Source organism: Sylvia atricapilla, chromosome 5, assembly GCF_009819655.1.
Source record: "Sylvia atricapilla isolate bSylAtr1 chromosome 5, bSylAtr1.pri, whole genome shotgun sequence".
Taxonomy (NCBI): Eukaryota; Metazoa; Chordata; class Aves; order Passeriformes; family Sylviidae; genus Sylvia; species Sylvia atricapilla.
The window spans coordinates 16,334,330-16,355,521 of record NC_089144.1 but is presented as its reverse complement, the minus strand read 5'-3'; the positions used below and the strand labels follow the sequence as shown (position 1 = coordinate 16,355,521).

The 21,192-nt window shown below is 42.1% G+C and overlaps 1 protein-coding gene across 3 annotated transcripts in view; it reads right to left on the bottom strand.

Annotated features, from left to right (window-relative positions):
- GRM3 (glutamate metabotropic receptor 3) overlaps positions 1-21,192 on the bottom strand; it is a 101,479-nt gene that overhangs the window by 38,923 nt on the left and 41,364 nt on the right. For all 3 annotated transcript variants that reach the window (XM_066318772.1, XM_066318770.1, XM_066318771.1), the window contains one exon: positions 5,160-5,763. In XM_066318772.1, coding sequence (XP_066174869.1) covers positions 5,160-5,657 — 498 coding nt within the window. In that variant the 5' untranslated portion in view covers positions 5,658-5,763. The remainder of the gene's footprint in view (positions 1-5,159; positions 5,764-21,192) is intronic.

Genomic DNA, 21,192 nt, shown 5'->3' with positions numbered 1-21,192 from the left:
GCTGAGAGGTAGTGGAGAGAGGGGAAGAACAGAGATAAAAGAGGCGAGAGTTTAAAGGAGACACAAGGAAGCTGGCAAGTGCATGTGTAGCTTAAATGCGGGTGGTAGGTGGTCCATCTCACAGAACAGATTTTTAATAAGGATCTGGTTTACATTTAGAGCACAAAATCACCAGAGGCTCTCAGTGCACAGCACAAATGGCGTGTGTGACCTGGCAAACCTCTACAACCCCCTGCACATTTCCCCTGCCCACATCCCTGTGGGGTCCGTGCACAGAGGGACAGAGTCCCATATCTTATGTTTTTTTTTTTTTTTTAATTTTTTTGGTTCATTTAAGGATTTCACACTATTTTCAGTGGTGATGGAAGTCAGAAACTACTGTTAAGACTCTGGTTGAAAGATGGTTTCTCCTTGGAGGAAGGAAATGAAAGTGATTAGCTTTCAGGGTCCATGAGCCCTTGGCAGACTTTTGTGGCTAAGGAGAAATGACAGCCAGGAAAAGACTGCCAGTAAATGAGTACATATTTTGAATTTCATGCCAGATGGTCACTCACTTAGGAGTGGCTTTAGCTTTTGTGATAGCAGTAATGCACCGTTAAACCTGCTGCAGTGGTTTTGTTACAGTTTACTTGAGACACAGCAAGGGACTGAGGAGAAGACAGCAGGGCACTGATTTCTGGTCTGCCATTTTTTCTGGATGAGGCATTAACTTGGAAATAACTTTCATGGTCGTGATCTGGAGGTCTCATGGGTTGACAGCCAGGTAAAAATCTTTTAATCCATGTAAATATATTATACATTGAAGTTAAAAATCCAGCCCACATAAAGGAATGTTTTAATTTTTCTAACAGCTGACTGCAGGGAGTGGACCCTAGTCTTCATTTTCAGAAAAATGATCCAGTTTTTGGAAACAGGGAAGAACAAATCCAGCACTTGAATAAAGGTGTTCTTGCTTCCACATGCATATTCCTGACACGAGCTGACCTAAGAATCTTAAACATGGAATTGGGATTGGCTATCCATGTGCTCCACTGCAAATGATTGCTGCCTCTTTTTCTTATCATTTTTACTGTGTCAATCTCTCCAAGGAAAATATATTTGAAATTTCTGTTGTAAACTAAGAAAAAGTGGATGACCTGGCTCAGATAAAAATGAGCCACAACCTCAAAAGAAAACTCTCAAAGTTTTGAGTTCTTCACCTCCTGATGCTAGATTCAACTCAAGTCAGATTTTTTTTTCATGGAAACAGCTTTTTTAATTTGTATTTTTTTTAACATGAGCTTTTCCATTGACTAAGAACCCTGGCTCGAGTTTTGAAGGATCAAATGCTGTGCAGATTGGGCTCACTGCTAATTTAAACACAACATCTAAAAACTAATTATCCAGATCATCATTAACGATAATAGCCTAGTCTGACCAGAAAATAATTAAGCATTCTGCATTCTCATGTTGTTTTTAGTCTCTGCAAAGAGTGCCTATTGCACATACTGACTCAGTGGGGAAGGTGTTCATTGCTGATTTACCAGCAAAATCTTTTATTCCTTGGTGGAAGGGTAATGAAAGAAGTACAAATCTGACAGCAGGAGCATCATGAAGTGATTTGGCACACAGCTGTCCAGACAAAAAGCAGGAGAGGGAGGGTGAAGGGAGGGGAAGAAAAAATATTGAAATATAAAGACAAATTCACAGGAGGGGGGGAAAAAAGCCAGAAATAATTTTTGTCTGAAGAACTCAGCATGTTTTATTTTAAGGCTAAGAAACTGCACTGTGGACTTTATGGTGTTTACAGCTCTCAGCAAAGGAAAAATGCTTGTCAGGGCCACATCTGGAAGCAGGCGGCACCCTGGATGCTGCTTGAAAACACAGGGAATGGGGGTGCTGAGCCTTGCACACACACACACACACCCCTGGTGAACTATTTTCACTTTCAGCAGTGGTGTGATTCTAGTTATTACTGGAGCTACTCTGTACATGTGACTGGCTCTGAAATCGTTGTGGCAACAAAATACTTCCCTTTAATGCTTGAAAGTCCTTACTGTTTCAGGCTTGAGTCTGGCAATGTCTATTATTCCTGACAAGGATTTTCTTTCGAAACAGAGTTTGTGACTGGCTATCTTAACAGGATGGCCAACAGGTGTGAACGGCTTAATTATGTCTTTTCTAAGGCTTAATTACATCTTTTTTAGGTGATATGAAATCTAGAGGAAAGCTAGAAAAGAGAGACTGAAGGAAGGCCACTACAACCCATGTCAAGAGAAAATAAACAACTGAATACTTTTTTCTATAGTTGTATTACCTTTTTTTCAGGTACTTGTTGAGAAAATCTCTAGTCAGAAACTTCCAATTTCCATTGGACAGCTGCTCCAAACCTAAGATTTTGGAATATGAAACATCTATAGACACTCTATTATTTATATTTGATTTCTGCTGCATGCAATCTACTGCCTCATATATGGATTTAGTCTTAGGTCAGTGATCACCAGAGACTGGCTTCAAAGAGACAGGCTGACAGATGTGCAAGAGGCCATAGGCTAATTTAGAAACGTGATCTGACTCCCTCTGGATTTCTGGGAGGGAATGAAACACCTGTATCATTTCCTCTGCTGTAACTACTTTCGCAGGTATGTCTTTTAGGCTACTTCATATCTTCGTGTCCTTTGGACACACGAGCTTAGGGTGGGCTGAGAAACACACTGACCACAAACCAAAGGTACAGCAAGAAAACTGCCACTTCTCCACCAGTGGGATAGGGCAGTCTTATGATGATTCAGAATACTTCACCAGCCTTCAGACAGCTGTAGTTCTGGGAACTGCTGAACCAAAGGAAGTATCTTACAGAATTTCTTTTTTTGTTTGTTTCTAGTCACTTCTGGAGCTCATTTAGCTTTTAGCACCCCTAAGCACCTACCATTTGCTGGTTTCATCTGATCTACTCTTTGTGTGATTGGAAGAGATAATGAATAATGATTTCCTTAACAGTTTGTGCTGCCCAGGGTTCTGTAGCTATCATTTTCTCCCTTCAGATGTCTCTTTTTCAGCCTGAAACTTACTGGTTCTTTATGCTCCAGTGATCAGACCCCACATAACTGGTGAAAGATACATTCCTGCTCTGCTAGCTGGTCCACAGTGGGACAAAACCACTTCTACTACAGGAGGTGGCTGAGGTTCTGCTCTGCAGAAACTGTTCTCCTACAGTATGGGAAAGGATTTGCTCTTATATTCCCTACTATAAACACACAGATGAGTTATACACTCAAATACAAAAGGAAATAAAATGTAATTTCTTTAAATTCTTCTGTGCTCGTGCATGTCCTATGGGATCTGACCATGCTCCCAACTGATGGGATTTCATGTCCTCACAAAAGCAGCAACCAGCTCCCCAGAGTATTTCTGGTTGAAATGAACATTGGATGAACTCTTGCCCTATTTATGAAACAGGAAAATGAGGTTCTTTGGGCTTTCTGTCACTACTAGGAAAGTCTGCAGTACACAAGAACTCTTATTGCTGTTGACACTGGTGCAGTGATTAAGGCCTGTGCTCAGTCTGGAAAAAAATATCCCACACCGAGTCTGAAAATATATCCTGCACATTCAAGACTTGATGCCTTTGGAATCCTGCAGCTGACCTTGAAGAAATACAGATGCAGGGTCTTAGTCTGCATCAGTCTGGGCTTAAGACACCACTCACTTGTGATATTATGAGTCATGTGAGCTGGATTGTTTTATTTGACCCAAAATAACGTGACTACAGAATCACAGAATCATTTAGGTTGGAAAATATCTCCAAGATCACAGAGTCCAACCTTTGACTGATCACCACCATGTCAGCCAGACCATGGCACTGAGTGCCACATCCAGCAACTTCTTTAATATGTCCAAGGATGGTGACTCCACTACCTTCCTCCTTGGGGACTCATTCCAATGTTTAACAACACTTTCTGTGAACAAATTCTTCCTAGTGTCTAACCTGAACCTCACTTAGCACATCTTGAAGCCATTTTCTCTCAACCTGTCACTGGTTGCCAGGGAGAAGAGGGCACCTCTCACCTGGATACAACTTCATTTCAGGTATTTGTAGCTATAAGGTCACCTCTGAGCCTCCTCCAGGCTAAATACCCCCAGCTCCTTCAGGAGGAGTCCTTCATAGGACTTTCTCTGTAGACATCTCCATCTTTGTTGCTTTTCTCTGGACACACTGCAGCACCTCCATGTTGCAGTGAGTGACCAGAATTGGGCACAGGACATGAGGTGTGGCCTCACCAGTGCCTAGCACAGAGGTCACTGCCCTGGTCCTGCTGGACCCACCATTGTTGATGCAAGCCAGGATTCCATTGGTTTCTTGGCCACCTGGACGCACCTGGCTCATGTTCAGCCACTGTCAGCCAGCACCCTCAGGTCCTTTTCCACCGGAACATTTTCCAGCCACTCTTCCTCCAGCCTGTTGTGCTGCAGGGGGTTGTGACCCAAGTGCAGGAGCTGTACTTGGCCTTATTGAACCACTGACCTCAGTCCATTGATTCAATCTGCAGAGTCTTCCTACTCTCCAGCAGATCAGCACTCATGCTCAGCTGAGGGTCATCTGCAAACTGACTGAGGGTATACTTGATCACCTCATCCAGGTCATTGATAAAGATATTAAACAGGTCTGGTTCCAATACTGAGCCTTAGGGAACCCTACTAGTGACTAGAAGCAAGAAAAGGATTTATTTTTTCATTTTAAATATCTGTTGTTAAAATGACAAATGTTATGAACATGCAGCATGGCAGGAACACATATATTCAGACACATAGGTGGTATCATTTATGATTGATGTGAAAGGAAATATCTGCACTTAGAGCTGTAGAAGTGTCATGAAATGCAAAGTTCAAAATAAATACTAAGATTTTGGAAACTTCAGATAGAAGAAAACCATAACTAGAAACTGTGGTTCAGAAACCATAACTAGAAGTGGGCAGCTGCTGGAGGTTTGAACTACAGTAGGTACTTCAAAGGGTGAAGGCAACCAAAGTAAATTCAGTAAAAATCATATGCTAAATTGACCCCTAGGGTATAGTGACCAAGCTAAGACTTGCTTTGTTGGCAAACTTACACAAACAGTGGTTCTCTCACTGGAATTGCAGATAAACCATTCTCAGCTGGTGGGGCTGCTGTGACTCACCTGTATGGAGACGCTGCTGTAGGAACCACCTATGACTCCTGCAATGAGCAGGGGCAGATTCTCTTGGATGGCATACGAGCCGTCAGGGCACATGTACTCTGTTTCATCCACTTTAGTCAAAGATGCCCTGACGAACTCCAAAGACTGTTCTAAGGCATATGTATCCCTGGAACACGTGTCCAAGATGTGGACTCCAAGCTTTATTCCTGGCAGCAAGTAGTTGTCCTTGTTGATTTCATCAATAGCAAACAGCATGGCCTCCAAGCGCTGGATGCCTCTGTCTTCATTGATTCTTCCACATTCCTCTACCCCAGTGCCTTTTTCCTTGATTGGGAATAAGCCTCCTAAGACCAGGTCTCCTTCTATCTTAATTTCTTTTCTGACAAAGCTGTGGTCACTTAGGGAAAGGAAAACTCCTTTGGAAAATAAAGCTAGGGCAAGGACTTGGAGTCTGGTGAACATCTTCATTGGTCCCGTTTTAGCAGTTCTAAGAAACATTGGTGGGAGCAAAACTGCTCTTCAGTCCTTCTGATCCATTGCCAGATAGAAAGTGCTGTCCCACAAGCCAGTGAAGAGCAAGTCAGCAAGTCTTTCCACTGGACCTCTGAAGAAGAAATGGAAAGAATTAGAAAAGGCAAAAGGAGACATAAAGATGTGAGATGCCTTAATCACCCAACCACCCCTCCTTGAGGCAAACCAAACTCTCTTCCAAGCAAATTAAGGTAAATACATAAATAAGAGAGACATAAAAGAGGAGAATAAGAGACATGACAAGGAGTCTCGTGTTTGATGCTTGCTCAGGGCATGAAAATGCTTGCAGATGGACTTTTTCGCTTTAATGTTAATCACAGTTCAGTGCTCAGATCAAAGGGAGAACACAATAGTGATGTGTGTACTTAGGATACGATTTTACTCTCACTAAGGTCAGGACAGTTTGTCTATGACCTGAAAAGGAGAAAAATCAAAACTCAGAGTGAAGATCACAATGTAACAATTTCATAATTAAATATACATTCACAAAGTCTGGTTAAGCAACACAGATGCATGACTTGTCCACAGACTCCTTGTCAGTATCTCTTCAAATTTATCAAAGTGGCTGCCTTGATCTCCCAACCCTGAGATGAATTGTGTGGCAATAGTTAAGCAGAACACTTTAATAATTTATTTCTGTACTTACCTTTTCCTTAACAGAGTATATACTATTAAAGTTGCAAGGTTATTTATAATTTAGAAACACTTAGCACAAAGAAATTGAAATCAGCAACAATTAAGATTTAACACTGAATAATGAATGAGCATGCTTACTGCGAGGCAGTTGTTTATCCTAGTATAATTTCAACATTGCTGTACCAAATTGTGTGAAAGGATAGCTTTTTATTCCAACATTGCTCTCTCATGAATCAGTAATGGGTCAGACGCACTGTTAAAGGTCTCTCTCTGCTATCCTAATAGTCTGAGCTGCAGACTGTCTCAGCAGAATTTTCCATTCAGAAATGTCAATGGAAAAAAGGCTTCCTCATCCCTAAATTATCTTTAAGTAAGCTACTTTGCTTATCACCTGTGGATTATTAAACAGGTCCAGAAAATAAATTTTCTGGTAATTTTTAAGAGAAGTAATGGTGTTGATTGTCCTTTCTGTATCAGACTTAGTGCTCTAATTTACCAAACATTATTCAAGTGTATACAGGGCATATAAAATTGTGGTACTATCCCATTGGAAATCATTATCAGACAAAAAGGTGACATTTTTCATATAAATGGCTGTGTGATTAATAATTCAGTTGCATTGACTTCCATTGTTTTCATCACTAATCCGCCGTTTGGATAAAAACAGGATTTGGGATTTTTTTAATGCAATAGCCATCTTATTTACCTCTGTGGCTTCTGTTGCCACTGTATCTCAGCAAACATTCATACATTTATCCTTATAACGGTGGCAAAATATTTGTTTTCCCTGTTTTACACTTGGGAGAAAAAACCACAGAGATTCTCACAAGATTTGAAATTCAGTTTTTTAGTTGCTCAGCACTCACTACCACTATCAAAATTTGGAAAGGTCAACTGTGCCCTGAACCCCCTGGTTCCCAGTGAGGCACTGAGTCTGAAAAACTTCCTAAACAAGTTCTTCCAAGCTTGTCCCTGAGTGATTTACCTAAGGTCATCAGCACAGAGAATTAAACTTTGATCTTTCCCAGTGCTCCTCTGATACCTTAACAATAAACATCCCTTGTTTCCTATTGCTCTCTCTGGCTTTTATGTGAGTCTTTTATAAGGTCATATTAAACCAATCTGCTTTCATCAGCTCTTCAACATGACCAAGAACAACTGAGTTTCCCCAAGAAAAGGCTTCAAAATGAGACTCTCTGTAAGGTCTTCTAAAACTGTCCTGGGACATACCTGGAGCTACAGTGGATTTACCCTCCCTGCAGGGAGGATGCTTTCATTCCCCTGACTCTTTCACAGGTGCTAGTTTCTGTAAATGGCATCACCTTTCACCTCATATCTCCTCTGTGTCTCAGGAATTTGTGTGTGTGTCTCCGATACACCATCATGAAAGGATAGAAAGGTACTGAAAATCATTTCATGGACAGTTGATTTCCCCAAAAAAGAATGCAAAGGATTTCTGTGTTCTGTCACTGATGCTCGTTACAGTGGTACTGCTGAGGGAAACTGGAATCAGTGATGGCACAGCAAGGGATCAGTGGCTGCAGAACCCAAGGGGTGATCTGAGTAGGTGAGGACTGGGAGTGACCATTAATTACCCTGCTTCTTCCTTGCCAACTTTGTGTTGACAGCCCTGCTTTGAAGGTGTCCAGGGACGTGAAAGGAGGAGGTGGTGGGAACCCCATTTAGGTTGGAGAACACAGGTGACTCAGTGTTGCTCTATCCAGTCCTGCTCTATCTGGGGACACACTGCTTGGTGAGGGGTGTCCATGGGTGAGGGGCACCCACCTAAACCAATTGTCTTCCCCTCTCCAGGGTCTGTGAAGTTCTGAGCTTGTCATGGAGGCTTTGAGACTGCAGGGTGACACCACGGATGCAGCGTCCTGCTTCCCAGGAAAAACATCCTGTTTCATCCTGCTCAAATCCTCTCTTTATAAATGGGAGACAGTAAACAAAAACACAGCTTAGGGTATCAAATGTGCTCCTCTCCTTCATCAGACTTAGCAGGCTGTGCGCTTCTGCCCATCTAGTGGCATTGCAGCATCCTGCTGAGCACCAAGGATGCCGAGCAGAGGTTCAGAGTGAAGGTGTTAATGCAAAGGCTGATTTGTCAGGGGAGGTTTCCCCTTTGGGCTGTGAGGGATCCATACCTCCGGGGTTTCTCATCAGTGGGACTCCTGAAGGAAGCTGTGGGGCAGATTTGGGTGGTCAGTGAGCAGCATCACTATGGTGACACTGAACAGACCTCTTGGTGTGATGGAGGCTGTTTTAAAGCAGATGACGGAGATGGGCTTGCAGCTCAGTTCCTCTCCTGCTCTCTCTGGTGTGCACCTCCCACATGCTTTCTCTGCAGCTTGTGTAACTCAGGACTATATATACAAACATTTCATACATATTCCAGGCTGATACAGCTCATAGTCCTCCTCCTAAACATGCTGAAGGTACCAGTGATCATATCCTTTCTGAAGTGATTTCACCATACTGACCATGCTTATTGGCTTTTGCAGTACTGTCTTCTACCAAAAGCATGTTTCTGGGATATTTCAAAAAGAAGTACTTGCTGATCAAGTGGAAATTCTTTCGTTTTTTGTTTATATTTAAAATTTTAATGTCAGCTACAGGCAGGGTTGTGTTGCTGTAGGTGTTCTGTTAGTATTGAAAATATGAGCATTCCTGTCCTATAGTCTTTGGATCTCTGGTGGAAATAGAAGTAGAGTCTGGGTGTAGAAGCAATGTAAATATCAACTCAAAAAATAAACAGACTGAAGGGGTAAAGTTTCCATATCTGCATCAGAGGGCTTCTGCCAGCATTGGTCTATCTGAACTTTAGCCAGAAGCACTTAGCTTGTGAAACATCTTCATTTGGCACTCCAGAGCCCCTTCTCTTCCTACCACAAAAAGTCCACAGGGGAAAGCTACATCTGCCCTTGGGGGACACTGTCAGCACATCCCTCAGTGAAAGCAACTCACTTGTGTACAACAGCTGCTGTGCTGTTCTCATTGAAAATGCACTTGCCTCTAGGTCTGAATCATCAGCTTTGGTGGATTATTTCTCTCTATGTGAAAAGTTGATTGCACAAATTTACTATTTCTTGGTGTAAGATTGCTTGTTTACTAAGGATGGGCACATTCTTGTTTCTGCGAAAGCAACTAAAATGAGAAAGCAATTTGGGGTCTGGGGTTTCTGTGTTCAATATCCCACTGATACCATCTCCAAAACTAAATCTGTCTTCCAGGGCTATATTCACATGTCAGCTCTGGTCCTCTGCAGACCTTCTGTCTGCAGCTCACGGAGCAGATCCTCCTGTGCTGTTGGTTCAGAGATGAATTCTGATCAGACTAAGCATTTTCAGTTTATTTGTCTAGGTGTCAAACTGCAAAGAGAATTGCAGCTGAATCTTTCATTTAGCCAGATGACTTACAAATCAAACATTTTCGCTCATACATCAGTGGCAATTTTGTTCATGCCTTCCATCATACCAGCACCAATGCTTGGTCCTGGCAATCCAGCATCCAGCAGACACGCATTTTCCAATCTCCCAGTTATAGGGATGGAATGGGAAGCCTTACTGAGAGCTGAGGCACTTCACATTGCCTAGCTATTTTTCAACACCATTAACTAATGAATAGGACAATCTCCACGACTGAGCTAAAACTCTTGAGATGTTTCCTCTCCTCCCTGGAGATGGTAATGTGCTATATCCAAAATTTCCTCACATTTGTTCCTCTTCACAGTGTTTTGCAGGGCTCATCTGTTTATGCAGCTTCCTGACAAAGGATGCAACAAGAGCTGACGTGGGTGCTGGAGAAGATTATGTTTAGTTTTATTATGGGTGGCTCTACCTTGGCAGTTGAGGATTTATACTGCATTATTCAGAACTATAATGTGTTATTGTGGTGCCTGGAGCCATATGTCAACTTGGTATCACCTGCTGTCCTTTGTAAACTTTCTTTGGAGGAGAACCATGTTCAGTGTAAGGTCACAGAGGAGTTCCCACCACACCTGTGCTCCTGTGGCATTTTACAAATACTGAAGCTAATAGTTTCATCAATAGATCTTTCTCCAAGGTCACCCATCAGAGGAGTATCTTTCCCCGAGCCCTTCCTGTGCCCTACCAATTTTATCTCAGGGAAGCAAATTTCTAAAACAATTCAAATTTCAGCTCAAAATTCTGGTGTGTCTTTCAAGAGTGACACAAGAAGCTGAAGGCAAAGATTTCTTTCTCTCAGAGATTATGGATAATTTACACAGTAGCATAGATCATCCAACACATTTATCACATCTATATGTGCCCTGGCAGAACTTGACCTTAACACCTGCTGAAAACTGCACTGAAATTTAACATCTTATTTAATCAGAAAAAAATTATAGACAAGCTTGAGTCTCCTTGCCAATTATAATTAGAGATGTTGTCACCTCTGGAAGAGAAATATCTGTAAAGTAACCCGAAGCTTACAGTGACAGGCCTGTGCCAAGCACACTAATTGCTCACGCCCTGATTCTGGCTGGCTGAAATCTGGTAGCTTAAATCAGGACATGAAAGAAAACAAAGAAACAAACCAGGGAAAAGTTGCAGAACACATGGTGAGGTGGAGAAAACAAGTAAATTTTTTCTATGGAAATGGAGAAGTTCCTTCATGAAATGTTAATCAGGTGCTGACATGTAAATTTGCTGAAAATTAATCAAAGTGCTTTAAATTTCTATTGTTGGCTGTTACATGTCAATTTTCTTTTTCTTGCCTTGTGAAAAATGACAAAAATGGCTTTGTAGTTAGATGATTTTGTGAATTTTATTTCGTCTTGAAAACCCATACATGAAAAACATTAATTATTGCAATTGCCACCAGCAGCATGAGGCTAAAAACCATATAAATGCATGCCATGTCTAGTATATTGTAAAAGAGTTTGAAAAGCCCTAAAAATTTAGGAGGAATTTCAGTATGAAGACATATAAAGCAAGAGATATTGCATCAGTGTAGAAGTAAATTGCTCTTAGAACAAAAACTTATATTCACTTACTTTAGAACAAGAAGAAAATTTCAGAACACTGTGTTACTATTTGTACTGTGTTAGCATCAACATCTGATGCTTTATGTTTTCTACAATGTCAACATACAGCAGATGCCCAGCCCTCTCCTCAGAGATCTATGATATCCTGTTTCAGAAAGAAATAAGTATTTAAAATATTAATCACACAGGAAAACAGATGTCTCTCACGTGTTATTCTTTAAGGTTCCAGATATCAAATAACTCTATAGATTAGAACTAGATGTATTAATTTAGCCTGGTGAGGAACAAGGAGCCCCTGAAGATCACCAGACATTAATATGGTGCGGAAATATGGGCCTTTGTTATTTGTTAAAATACATGAGAGCATTTGGCACCAGCTGAGTTCCTCCAAAGTGAGTTTGGTCTCAGGAGAGGGAGTTACACTGAGCAGACCACCAGAGGCAGAGCTCTGGGTCAGGCCATTCAGGCTCCTAAATCATTAGAGTTTCTCCCTGCTCTGACAATAAGTACATTCAAGTGCACTGAGAAGCCCAGCAGTGAGCCCGAGGCTTTGTGCCATCTGGACAATTTGTGGTGTAATGATCTTGATGTAATGCAGAGTTAGACCTTTGAAAGTCCCACCATCTTCCCTTCTGTCTTCTTTGGAATCAGCTGAATCCTACTGCTTTTTGTCCATCTGCTTATTTCTTCCAGGCAATGGTGACAGCTGAAAGCCCACCAGCAGTGACTGCAATGAGCAGGCAAGTGCTGTGTGCTTATTGATTGTGTGTTAGTTGACTTTAGTCTCAGCCTTCACGTGTGGTCCCAGAAAGGCATGGAAAAGGAAAAATGAGAGTATAGAGCCTCTGGGGACAAAGGAGCAGCTGGCTCCTGTGACCTGTGGATGTCACTGCAATTATTCCTCCTGGGTGGTGTGGGAGCACCAGCACCAGGCTAAGGTCAGGGATGTCAAATGCTGGGTGAGAGGGGTGATGGCACAAGTGTGGAGTAGTCTTGCCCAAAGTAAACCATGATGTTTTCAGTGTCATGTGCTGGGGATGAAATATTTAGCTAAGAGAAGCTTTAACACTTGTGCTTAATGCAAGTGAGGCTTAACTAAGTGAAGTTAACACCATCCAAAGTATAGCTCTCCAAGGGGTATCTGTGCATTTACTCTTTAGACACGTATTTAACCTTTCCCTCTTAATTGATTCTTAAGCATCTATGTTTTTCTGCCCACAAAGAGATCATTGCTGCTTCGTGCTCCTAATCAATTCTCAGCTCTCTGCAATGCCTGCAGGGTTTTCCTTGAGGCTGGATCTCCCCGTGAACCTGTGTTCCAGCTGAGGTGCTCTGCCTGGGCGTTCTTGGCTCACTCCAGAGCGAGCTGCCAGATTTCACTCTTGCTACTGTGTCAAGATGCTTTCCTCACATTTTGGCAATACAGAAAATACAGCTGAGCCTCTGCATATATGTAGTCCTTTGTTATTGTTGTTTCTGTTGATGCTCAGTCTGGCTGGCAGCAAAGGCAGCCTCAGAGCCACACCAGACTCACAGTGTGCACCCTTTCTCGTCTCTGGCTGCGTGTGGGGTGACATCTGCTACCACCCAGCCTGCTCTGATGGGACCCAATCCTGCCTTGGAGCTCCAGGTACCAGCATCCAAACCTGGCTTGGAGCTCTCCACATCACTGGTCAGGATGGGAGAAGCTGGAATAGTAGAGGCGACGGCCAGCAGTGGGCAAAGTTCCCTCTTGTGGCTCCTTCTCCCTCCCCCAATTTAGTGACTATCAATTAATACCTTCCCACGTTGGTGCTCCCATCCCTGTCTGGTCTGAGCTGTATCTCCCAGTTTGCCACAGCAGTACCAGACAGCTGGAAAATTTCCAAGTTAAGATGGTTCTTCTCATTTGCTGATCAAGGCAATATTTCTCCCTCTTACATATTCACTGCCAGCACTTCAGAGCAGGAGCTGATGCCTTGCCTGTGCCTGTGCAGGGCTGAACTCTTGTCTCATCACCACTGAACAAACATTCAGTGATAAGATTCTGCTTCACTTGCTCACTATCATATGGCAACATTTTAGGCACTTCTGACCTCCTCCAGGAGAATCTCCTGCCTATTCTAGTCTAAGAAAGACACCAGGCGTCTCTGGGACCCTCAAAGTCATGAAAACATTCCTAATGAAAATACAGAAGGATCTCTCTTTCTGTGGGTTTATCCAGCATCTACAATATGAGGCCTGATTACCCAGAGAGGGTTTCACCTACTGGCCACTTGTTTTGTTATGTTCCTGGTAACAGCACAAAGCAATAGAAAGGGATCAAAAAGTGGAAAGAATGTTCAGGTTTTTAACTAAAGACATATTTAGCCATGGATTGTAGCTTTTGATGTTTAGTGTTTTTTTTTTCTTTTTTCTTTTTCTTTTTTCTTTTTTCTTTTTTCTTTTTTCTTTTTTCTTTTTTCTTTTTTCTTTTTTCTTTTTTCTTTTTTCTTTTTTCTTTTTTCTTTTTTCTTTTTCTTTTTTCTTTTTTCTTTTTCTTTTTCTTTTTTTAACTTAAAGGGATTAAAATTTAACAACAGTAGCCTCTGATGAAATGATCCTTCCCTCCTCCACCTCCCTACACCCTCCCCTCCCAGAGCCCAGACTGGTAACTCTTCCATCACATGAATGTTACCTCCAGGCAACAGCGTTCAGCAGAGTGTGAAATCACAATTAACCGAGCAAGTGTTTTGTAAGTGAGCAGAGACGGCCACAAATTACATCCTGCTATTAGCAGACTTTAGAACAACATTGCTGAACAGCTTCATGATTACTGGGCTGTGGCGTGTATTAAAAAAACATTAATAAAACATAATTGATTGTGAATTGTGCTTACTGCCTTTATCGTTCTAATCACAAAAGTCTCAGAAGTTTGCTGGAAACAAAAGCTGCCCTCAGCTATTTATGGAAACTGGATTGTACTAAAAATTTTACAGAACTCGTTTTGCAGCTGTTGTAAATCAGTAAACTACTGAAGCCTATGGGGTTTGCTGGCTGGTAGATCCTCTTTGCCTTTTTCTTTTCCAGCCGGCAAATAAAGGCACAGGACTGCCTTACCTCTATCAGAAAGCACCACTGGAAGTGGAAATAATATGCTCAGTCTCTGAGAGTTGCCATGCACTAGGCATGTCCTTAGATGCAGGTGGTGCCACTGGCAGGGAGCAGGAGTTGGTGGCTGCTATTTACTGAGAAACAAGCAAATACAGAGCTATACTTCAAAAATACTCAAATTTATGTCTCTCTTTTGGCTCCCAGATTATTTTTAAGTTTTAAATCAGGTATTCTTACCACAACCTGGAATGTGAATTCTGATTCATGACCCTGTCTGGGCTCATGGAGGGACAAAATATGTCAAAAATCTTTATGGCTATGTTATCAAATTTAGATGCCTTGCTATGAATTTATGGACTTTAAAAAGGCTGCTCACAGTTAAATGTGGGACTTCAAAACAAATTGAGGCCCAGCCAGTAACACGAGCAGTCTGCTCTTCTTCATCAATTAGTGGTTCAGGGATCTGAATCTCACTTTCAGGCTGAGAATTCCCAAAACATTCCAGATACTGCCTGCACTTGCTGGTCAAGGTGATGCCTAACTCCACTTCAAAGCCAAATTTAGTTGGAGGGTGATGGACCTCTGCCCAAGTCCTCAGGGAAACAGGCTCAGGGATGTGGGCAGGATCTTGCCTTAGCTGTAACTATTTATGAAGTTTCCTCACCCCACAGAGAGGTGGCATAAAGTGAGGAATAAACCTCACAAGTTCTGAATCTCTCCTGCTGTGACCACTAAAAATGCTAGTGCTAGGAGTGTTGAAAAATTTCAGAAGTGGATCTAAATTAGGTAATATAATGCTGCATTATTTATTGACTTTTTCTTCAGCCTGTGCTCTGGCAAATAAACTTGTATAAACAGTGGGAGTAGATTGCTGAAAAGCATTTCCTGTTAAAGAGCTAGCAGCAAGAGTTATTTTTAATGAAAATAAACCTGAGAAAGCAAAATTTTCCCATTTCTGCAAAGATTTATCTCATGAAGGCAGCAACAAACATGCCTTGTTCTGAGCAAGGGAGTGACTTCTACTGCTAAGAAATGAAATGTCAGTCAGTTATCACTCAGGCTCATTTCAGTTTAGTACTCAGCTCTTCACAGGTGCATCCTGGAACAAACAACTCCAACCTGCACCAGGCTTCTCCTCTTTCCATACCACCTGTCCCTCCCTCAGATCTGATGCACACTGCTTGCTTGGCTCCTTTCATGCAGATCCACAGCAGGGTATGTACATGCAGACATATATTTTTATGAGAAGAGCCAGAACCTCACACCCCCAACACATACACTGCATTCTCTCACTCTAAATGGCCATTGCTATGGTAACAACATCTTAACTTAAAATTTAGGGAGGCATTTAGCACAAATTATGAAAGAAGAGATGAAACCCTGGGTAAAGCCATGCAGGGTTTGATGCCCCACTGTGGCTCCACTCACTGATTGCTTTGGGACACCCTGGGGACCTTGCCACTCGTAGTCTGTCACCTTCTGCCCAGCACCATGCAGGAAACAGCTTTCTCTAGCACTGGCCTTGTCTTTATTCTTTTCTGTGCTGACAGTAAATGGCCTTTCAGCCCTCTGATTGGCCACAGAACTGAGTTTGCAGTCCACCCAACTTGGTCCTCAATACCTCTGCCAGAATAATTCATGGCCTGGTAGTGTGAGGAGGGAATTCCTTGCTAATGAGGGGAAGGAAAGACACAGGCCCTATTTAGAGTATCTGGAACAGTGCTGGTGTTCTGCAGCAGCATATCTGGCCACAGATGAAGGCCCCAGCTGAGTTGTAGGATAAAGCATAGTGCATGTCTGTGACACTTCTCCTTGCAAGGGGTTGCTCTGTGCTGCCAAATCTCTGACATACTGACAAAGTAGAGGAAAGAGAAACATGAACAACCTCAACAGTTCCCAATGAATTTATGTTTTTCTAAAACCTGTTTGTGCAAACTTGTCATATGTTATTATATAAGGCCACATCTTATATAAGTCAAGATGAAAAGTCTACAAAGGAGAGGAACTTTTTAGAAGGGCATGAGAGGGAGTAGATTTACATTAGATATAGAGAAGGAATTCCTGTCAGGGTTAAGAGGCACTGGAACAGGTTGCCCACAGAAGTTGTCGGTTGCCCATTGCTAGAAGTGTTCAAGGCCAGATTGGGGCTTGCTAAGAGAGTTGAAATTAAATGGTCTTTAAGGTCCCTTCTAACCCAAATCATTCTATGGTTATTCTATGGTGATGATCCTTCGCTTTGGACAAAGCACGAATTTGGCAAAAAAGTATTCAGAGAAATATTCCTATCTAATTTTAGACATCTAAAGTGAGATTACTTCTTTGGAATCTAAAGCTAAGCAAGATGAACCTTGATCTTAACTGTGCTCCTTTCATCCCTCGCTACAGTCACACAAAGAGTTTTGGTCAAGGAGGAGTTAAAACTGCTTTGCATGGATGTTTGTATAGAGGCTTATTATTTCTTGGAAGGTACAGTCCACAGTAAGGATGTACTCCTGCCTCACTCCAGGAGGAGTTAGATCTGATTTATTTTGGGAGGATCAGGACTGGATAGTCTTTCTGTGTGGCCTGTGTGCCTTGTAATAACAAGCTCTCTTGTTATTACAATTCTCATTGCAATCTAAGATTAATACTTGTATCCTGAATTTCACCGAGGCCAGCATGAATGAATAATAATCCCATAAAGAATTCAAGAACTGGCAAGAGTCACTAGCTGTATTTGTTAACGAAACTGAACCAGAGGTGAGGATTTCATTGCTTTGCTTTGCACTTTTTGGCTTTGACTGGGGAGAAACTTCATGATTGCCAACATTTCTACTGACCACAGGAAGGCAGAGCCATCCACATGGGAGCCGGCACGCAATGAAAGCCATTCTGTGATAATTGTCTCAAATTCTCCTGTCAAGCAGTGATCGAAAAATGAGAGCTGAGAAACCACTAGACCAGGTGCACGAGAAAAAAATGTAGGTTAGGAACAGTACATGCCAGATTGTGAATCAGGCTGCACTCCCCTCAAGGGCATACTCTTCCAGTTCCACAGACTGTTTCGTGGAGAGAAAGATGATGGAGAACCATCTCTGGAGATTATTTTTCCCAGGGCTGTGGTGTTGCTCCATGTGTCATGGCTCCCGGAGGCAAAGGGCCCTACACCACAGTCAGTGAACTGCAGAGGTATCTTCTGTCAAGGAAGAAAATCAGAAAGCAAACAGCAGCTCTGGGCAGCAACTTGGGGTGTTGCTGAGCCCGGGGAAAATTTCTGGGGGTCTCACTAAAAGTTTCTGGGAAGATAAGGGTTGCAGAAGGATAACAAGTATAGAAGTGTGAAGGAATGTGAGGGGAAATTTTGAAATTCATTTTCTAGGGTAGATAGCTTTGACAAAATTCTAGGCCTTTAAGCTACTTGACAGCTTGCAGGGAGAAAGAACTTCGGTTCCCTAAGTTTTAAATTGAATGACCTTATGTGCTTTTTAGGACTATCACACTCAGTTTGGCAGCAAGCAGTGAAATACTTTCCCTTTATGGCTCAGGCACAGCTACCTTTTTTCTCAGGAAAGCAAAATCAGTATGGCCAACATCTTCTGCCTTTTCCTATTCCACACAAGAATTAAAAAAAATATACATGGAGAACAGGGGAGGCCTGTGAAAGCAGGTGACAACATTTAAAATGGGAACTCCTATGGCACCTCTCCAATATAAAATGAAGACAACACTTGAGTAACAGCCTACTCTTATCACAGGCTGCATATTTTTGGTACATCATAGTAGGTTGTAGAAGTGACATCTACATTTGCAATAAAAGGTGTCAAAGATGGCCAATACTCCTGACCTGAGGAATTCTCACCAGTTTGGATAAGCTACTGACTGCTTTGACTGTGCCCTAACTGTAACTTACCTGTCTAAAACAAGTCTGCAAGGCATGAAATCAGGGTTACTGAATTAAGAGCCAAGCTTTCATTGATGTCAGTCAAGCACAGGCTATCCCCAGGTGACACTTGTGTTCCAGTTTGACTGTTTTCTTTTTGACATAGAATAAGACCAGGGCATTTTATTTTTTCCAAGACACATACATTATCTGGCAGTTTCCAGCTGATGTAAGATAGGTACAATAGTGATACAGCCTATCTATGGAAATCCTCTTGCCTGTGGTTTCCTCCAGGGGGTTTTTTGGTGCTTGCTATGTGGCTGAGCTCACTCTTCAGCCTTTCTTTATCAAGGGATTTTAATCACATTCTTCTTTCCTTTATTCAGTCACTTTCCTTTCCCCAAAAAGGAAACATGTAACAAGTTAATGTCTTCAAAGTCTGTATTTTGTACAATTTTGTTGACTGGCTAGCATTCAAACTTCATTGGAATTGATAGTTAATGTAATTGCATAAGCACTATTTCCTTAGGAAAACAGCCTTCAAAAGACCGGGGCATGCTACAAGAACTCCTCAATCCTTGCAGGATCCCAAGCTTTAACTTTTAAACCTCTTCTATTGTTATGTAAGCCAAGAGCACAGCTTTATTCCTGGAATTTTTTAACTACAGAATGTGAATCATCAAATATGTTTTAGACATGGGAATAAATTGCACACTGTATATATTTGCCCTGTCATGGACAGTGAACAGGGTCTGCAGAACTGGACAAAAGAATTTCCTGGATGGAGCAGACTCTTCAGACTCCCATTCAGTTAGTCAGGTCAACATGGCCAAAAGTTGTTGGGATGCAATTCATTTCACAGAATCACAGAATCAGAGAGGCTAAATGGGACCAGTGGGTCATCTGGTCCAAACTCCCTGGTCAGGCAGGTTCATCCCAGAGCACAGGATTGGTCCAGGTTGTTCTTGACTATCTTCAGTGAGGGAGACCTCACAGCCTCTCTGAGGAATCTGTTCCAGTGCTCAGTCACTGCCACAAGACAGAAATTCTTCCTCATGTTCAGGGGGAACTTCCTGTGCATCAGTTTCTGCCCTTTGCCTCTTGTCCTACTGCAAGGCTGAACAGGCTCAACTCCCTCAGCCTGTTCTTGTTAGAGAGATGTTTCAGTCCCTCAAACACCCTGCAGCCTCTGCTGGACCCTTCAACTGTACTGAGGAGCCCAAACTGGATGCAGTATCCAGATGTGCCCTCACTAAGGGTGAGTAGAGGGGCAGGATCACCCCTCTTGACCTGCTGGCATTGCTTTTCCTAATGCATCCCAGGATATCATTGCCTTCTTGACTCCTGGGGCACATTGTAGCTCATGAGCAGCTTGTCGTGCCCCAGAACCACCAGGTCATTTCTATTTTAGGCTGACTCATACTCTGCACTTTATTGACTGTATTGATGAGATTCACATATAATTACTCGGGTCACATGAGACATCAAGAACAAAATATCTCAATAAGAGGGACTCTCCTTTATTCTCAGATTTTCAGTATAGCAGAGGTCTGGTCCTTCTGTCACATTATTGGATGTTATCAGGCCTTGGTAGTATCAGACCTTGTGCCTTAGCACTAAAAGCTCTCCTCTGTGAGTAGGAGCAATACCATATGAAATAGGGAGAACTCACATTTTGCAAATCCATTCCCTCTGTGGGCAATGTTTCAGTTTCATTCTGGGATCGTTGATTTGCTGGCTTTGAGCTGTTTTCTTCATCAAGCCCAGAGGATAAGCTTTTTTTTGCAGTGAATCTTCTCTTCTATGGCTAATGCTAGTTATTCTCCTTCAAATCTTATGTAAAGCTTTTACTGGAGAATACATCTGTGATATGCTCTTCGGCTGTTTTTTTTGGAAAAAAAATATGAGTAAACCAGAATAAAGTGGAAGATTGTCAGTGTATTTTGCAGATTATCTGTGTTCCAACTCTACTCACAGGAAAATGCAAAGTCGATTAAAACCCACCAAGTGTAATAAATATGTTTTTTGATTCTGTCAGCATGGCTAAAGATAAAAGCTAATGGCAAATCCATAATACAGTCATACAGATCAAATGATCTATCAATCCATAAGCTTGCATTCATGACAGATAAATGCTCTTATTATCTTCACAGCATGCCCCAGTTAGTCCAGCATGAACTTGGTGAGTTAACTTGGCACTCTGCAGTCAGGGTGTTGGCATGCAGGAAGTTTGTTTGTTACCACAGCATTTTAAATGCTGAAAGTTCCATTTCTTCAGTCTGTGAACTGTTCCTTTCATTGATTACTGCTCAACTCAGCCCTTCAGCAGCTCTCAGGTGTACCCCACTCCTTGTTCCCAGTTGTGACCTCCTTGTGCTCCTCTTCCAAGCATTCCCCCTGTTCATGCCATCAGCTTCCTTCTCCCAAGTTATTTGTGTACTGAGCCTCAAGCAGAAAACACCTTACGTTTCCACTCATCTAGGGCTTGAGACAACCACATGATGGGGAATACTTGACAAATTTAACAAGAGGCACTGCAGTCAGAGAAAACTTGCACATCTTCAAGATAAATTCAAGAATTTGCGGTCAGTTACCAACATGAGATTTTTGTCTGGTCCACTGGTTCAGTGAGTCAGGGGTATTATAGACTTGAACTACAAGTTCTCTTGTATGAGCAGACTGTTTTGAGCTAGGACTGTAATCACAAGTAATAAAACACTGTCTAATGCAATGGTCAAATCAAGTACCAGTGAAAGAGGCTCCATTGTGTCAATCATAGTTATCTTGTTGATGGATCGGTCCCATTGTTAATGTTAAAACCCTCTTTGTTCTCTTGTTCCAGCTCTTCAGAATTATTCATTCTTCCTGAATGAATATTTTGTGCTTAACTGAATCTTAGAAGCTTATTTAGAACACTTAAGATCTTA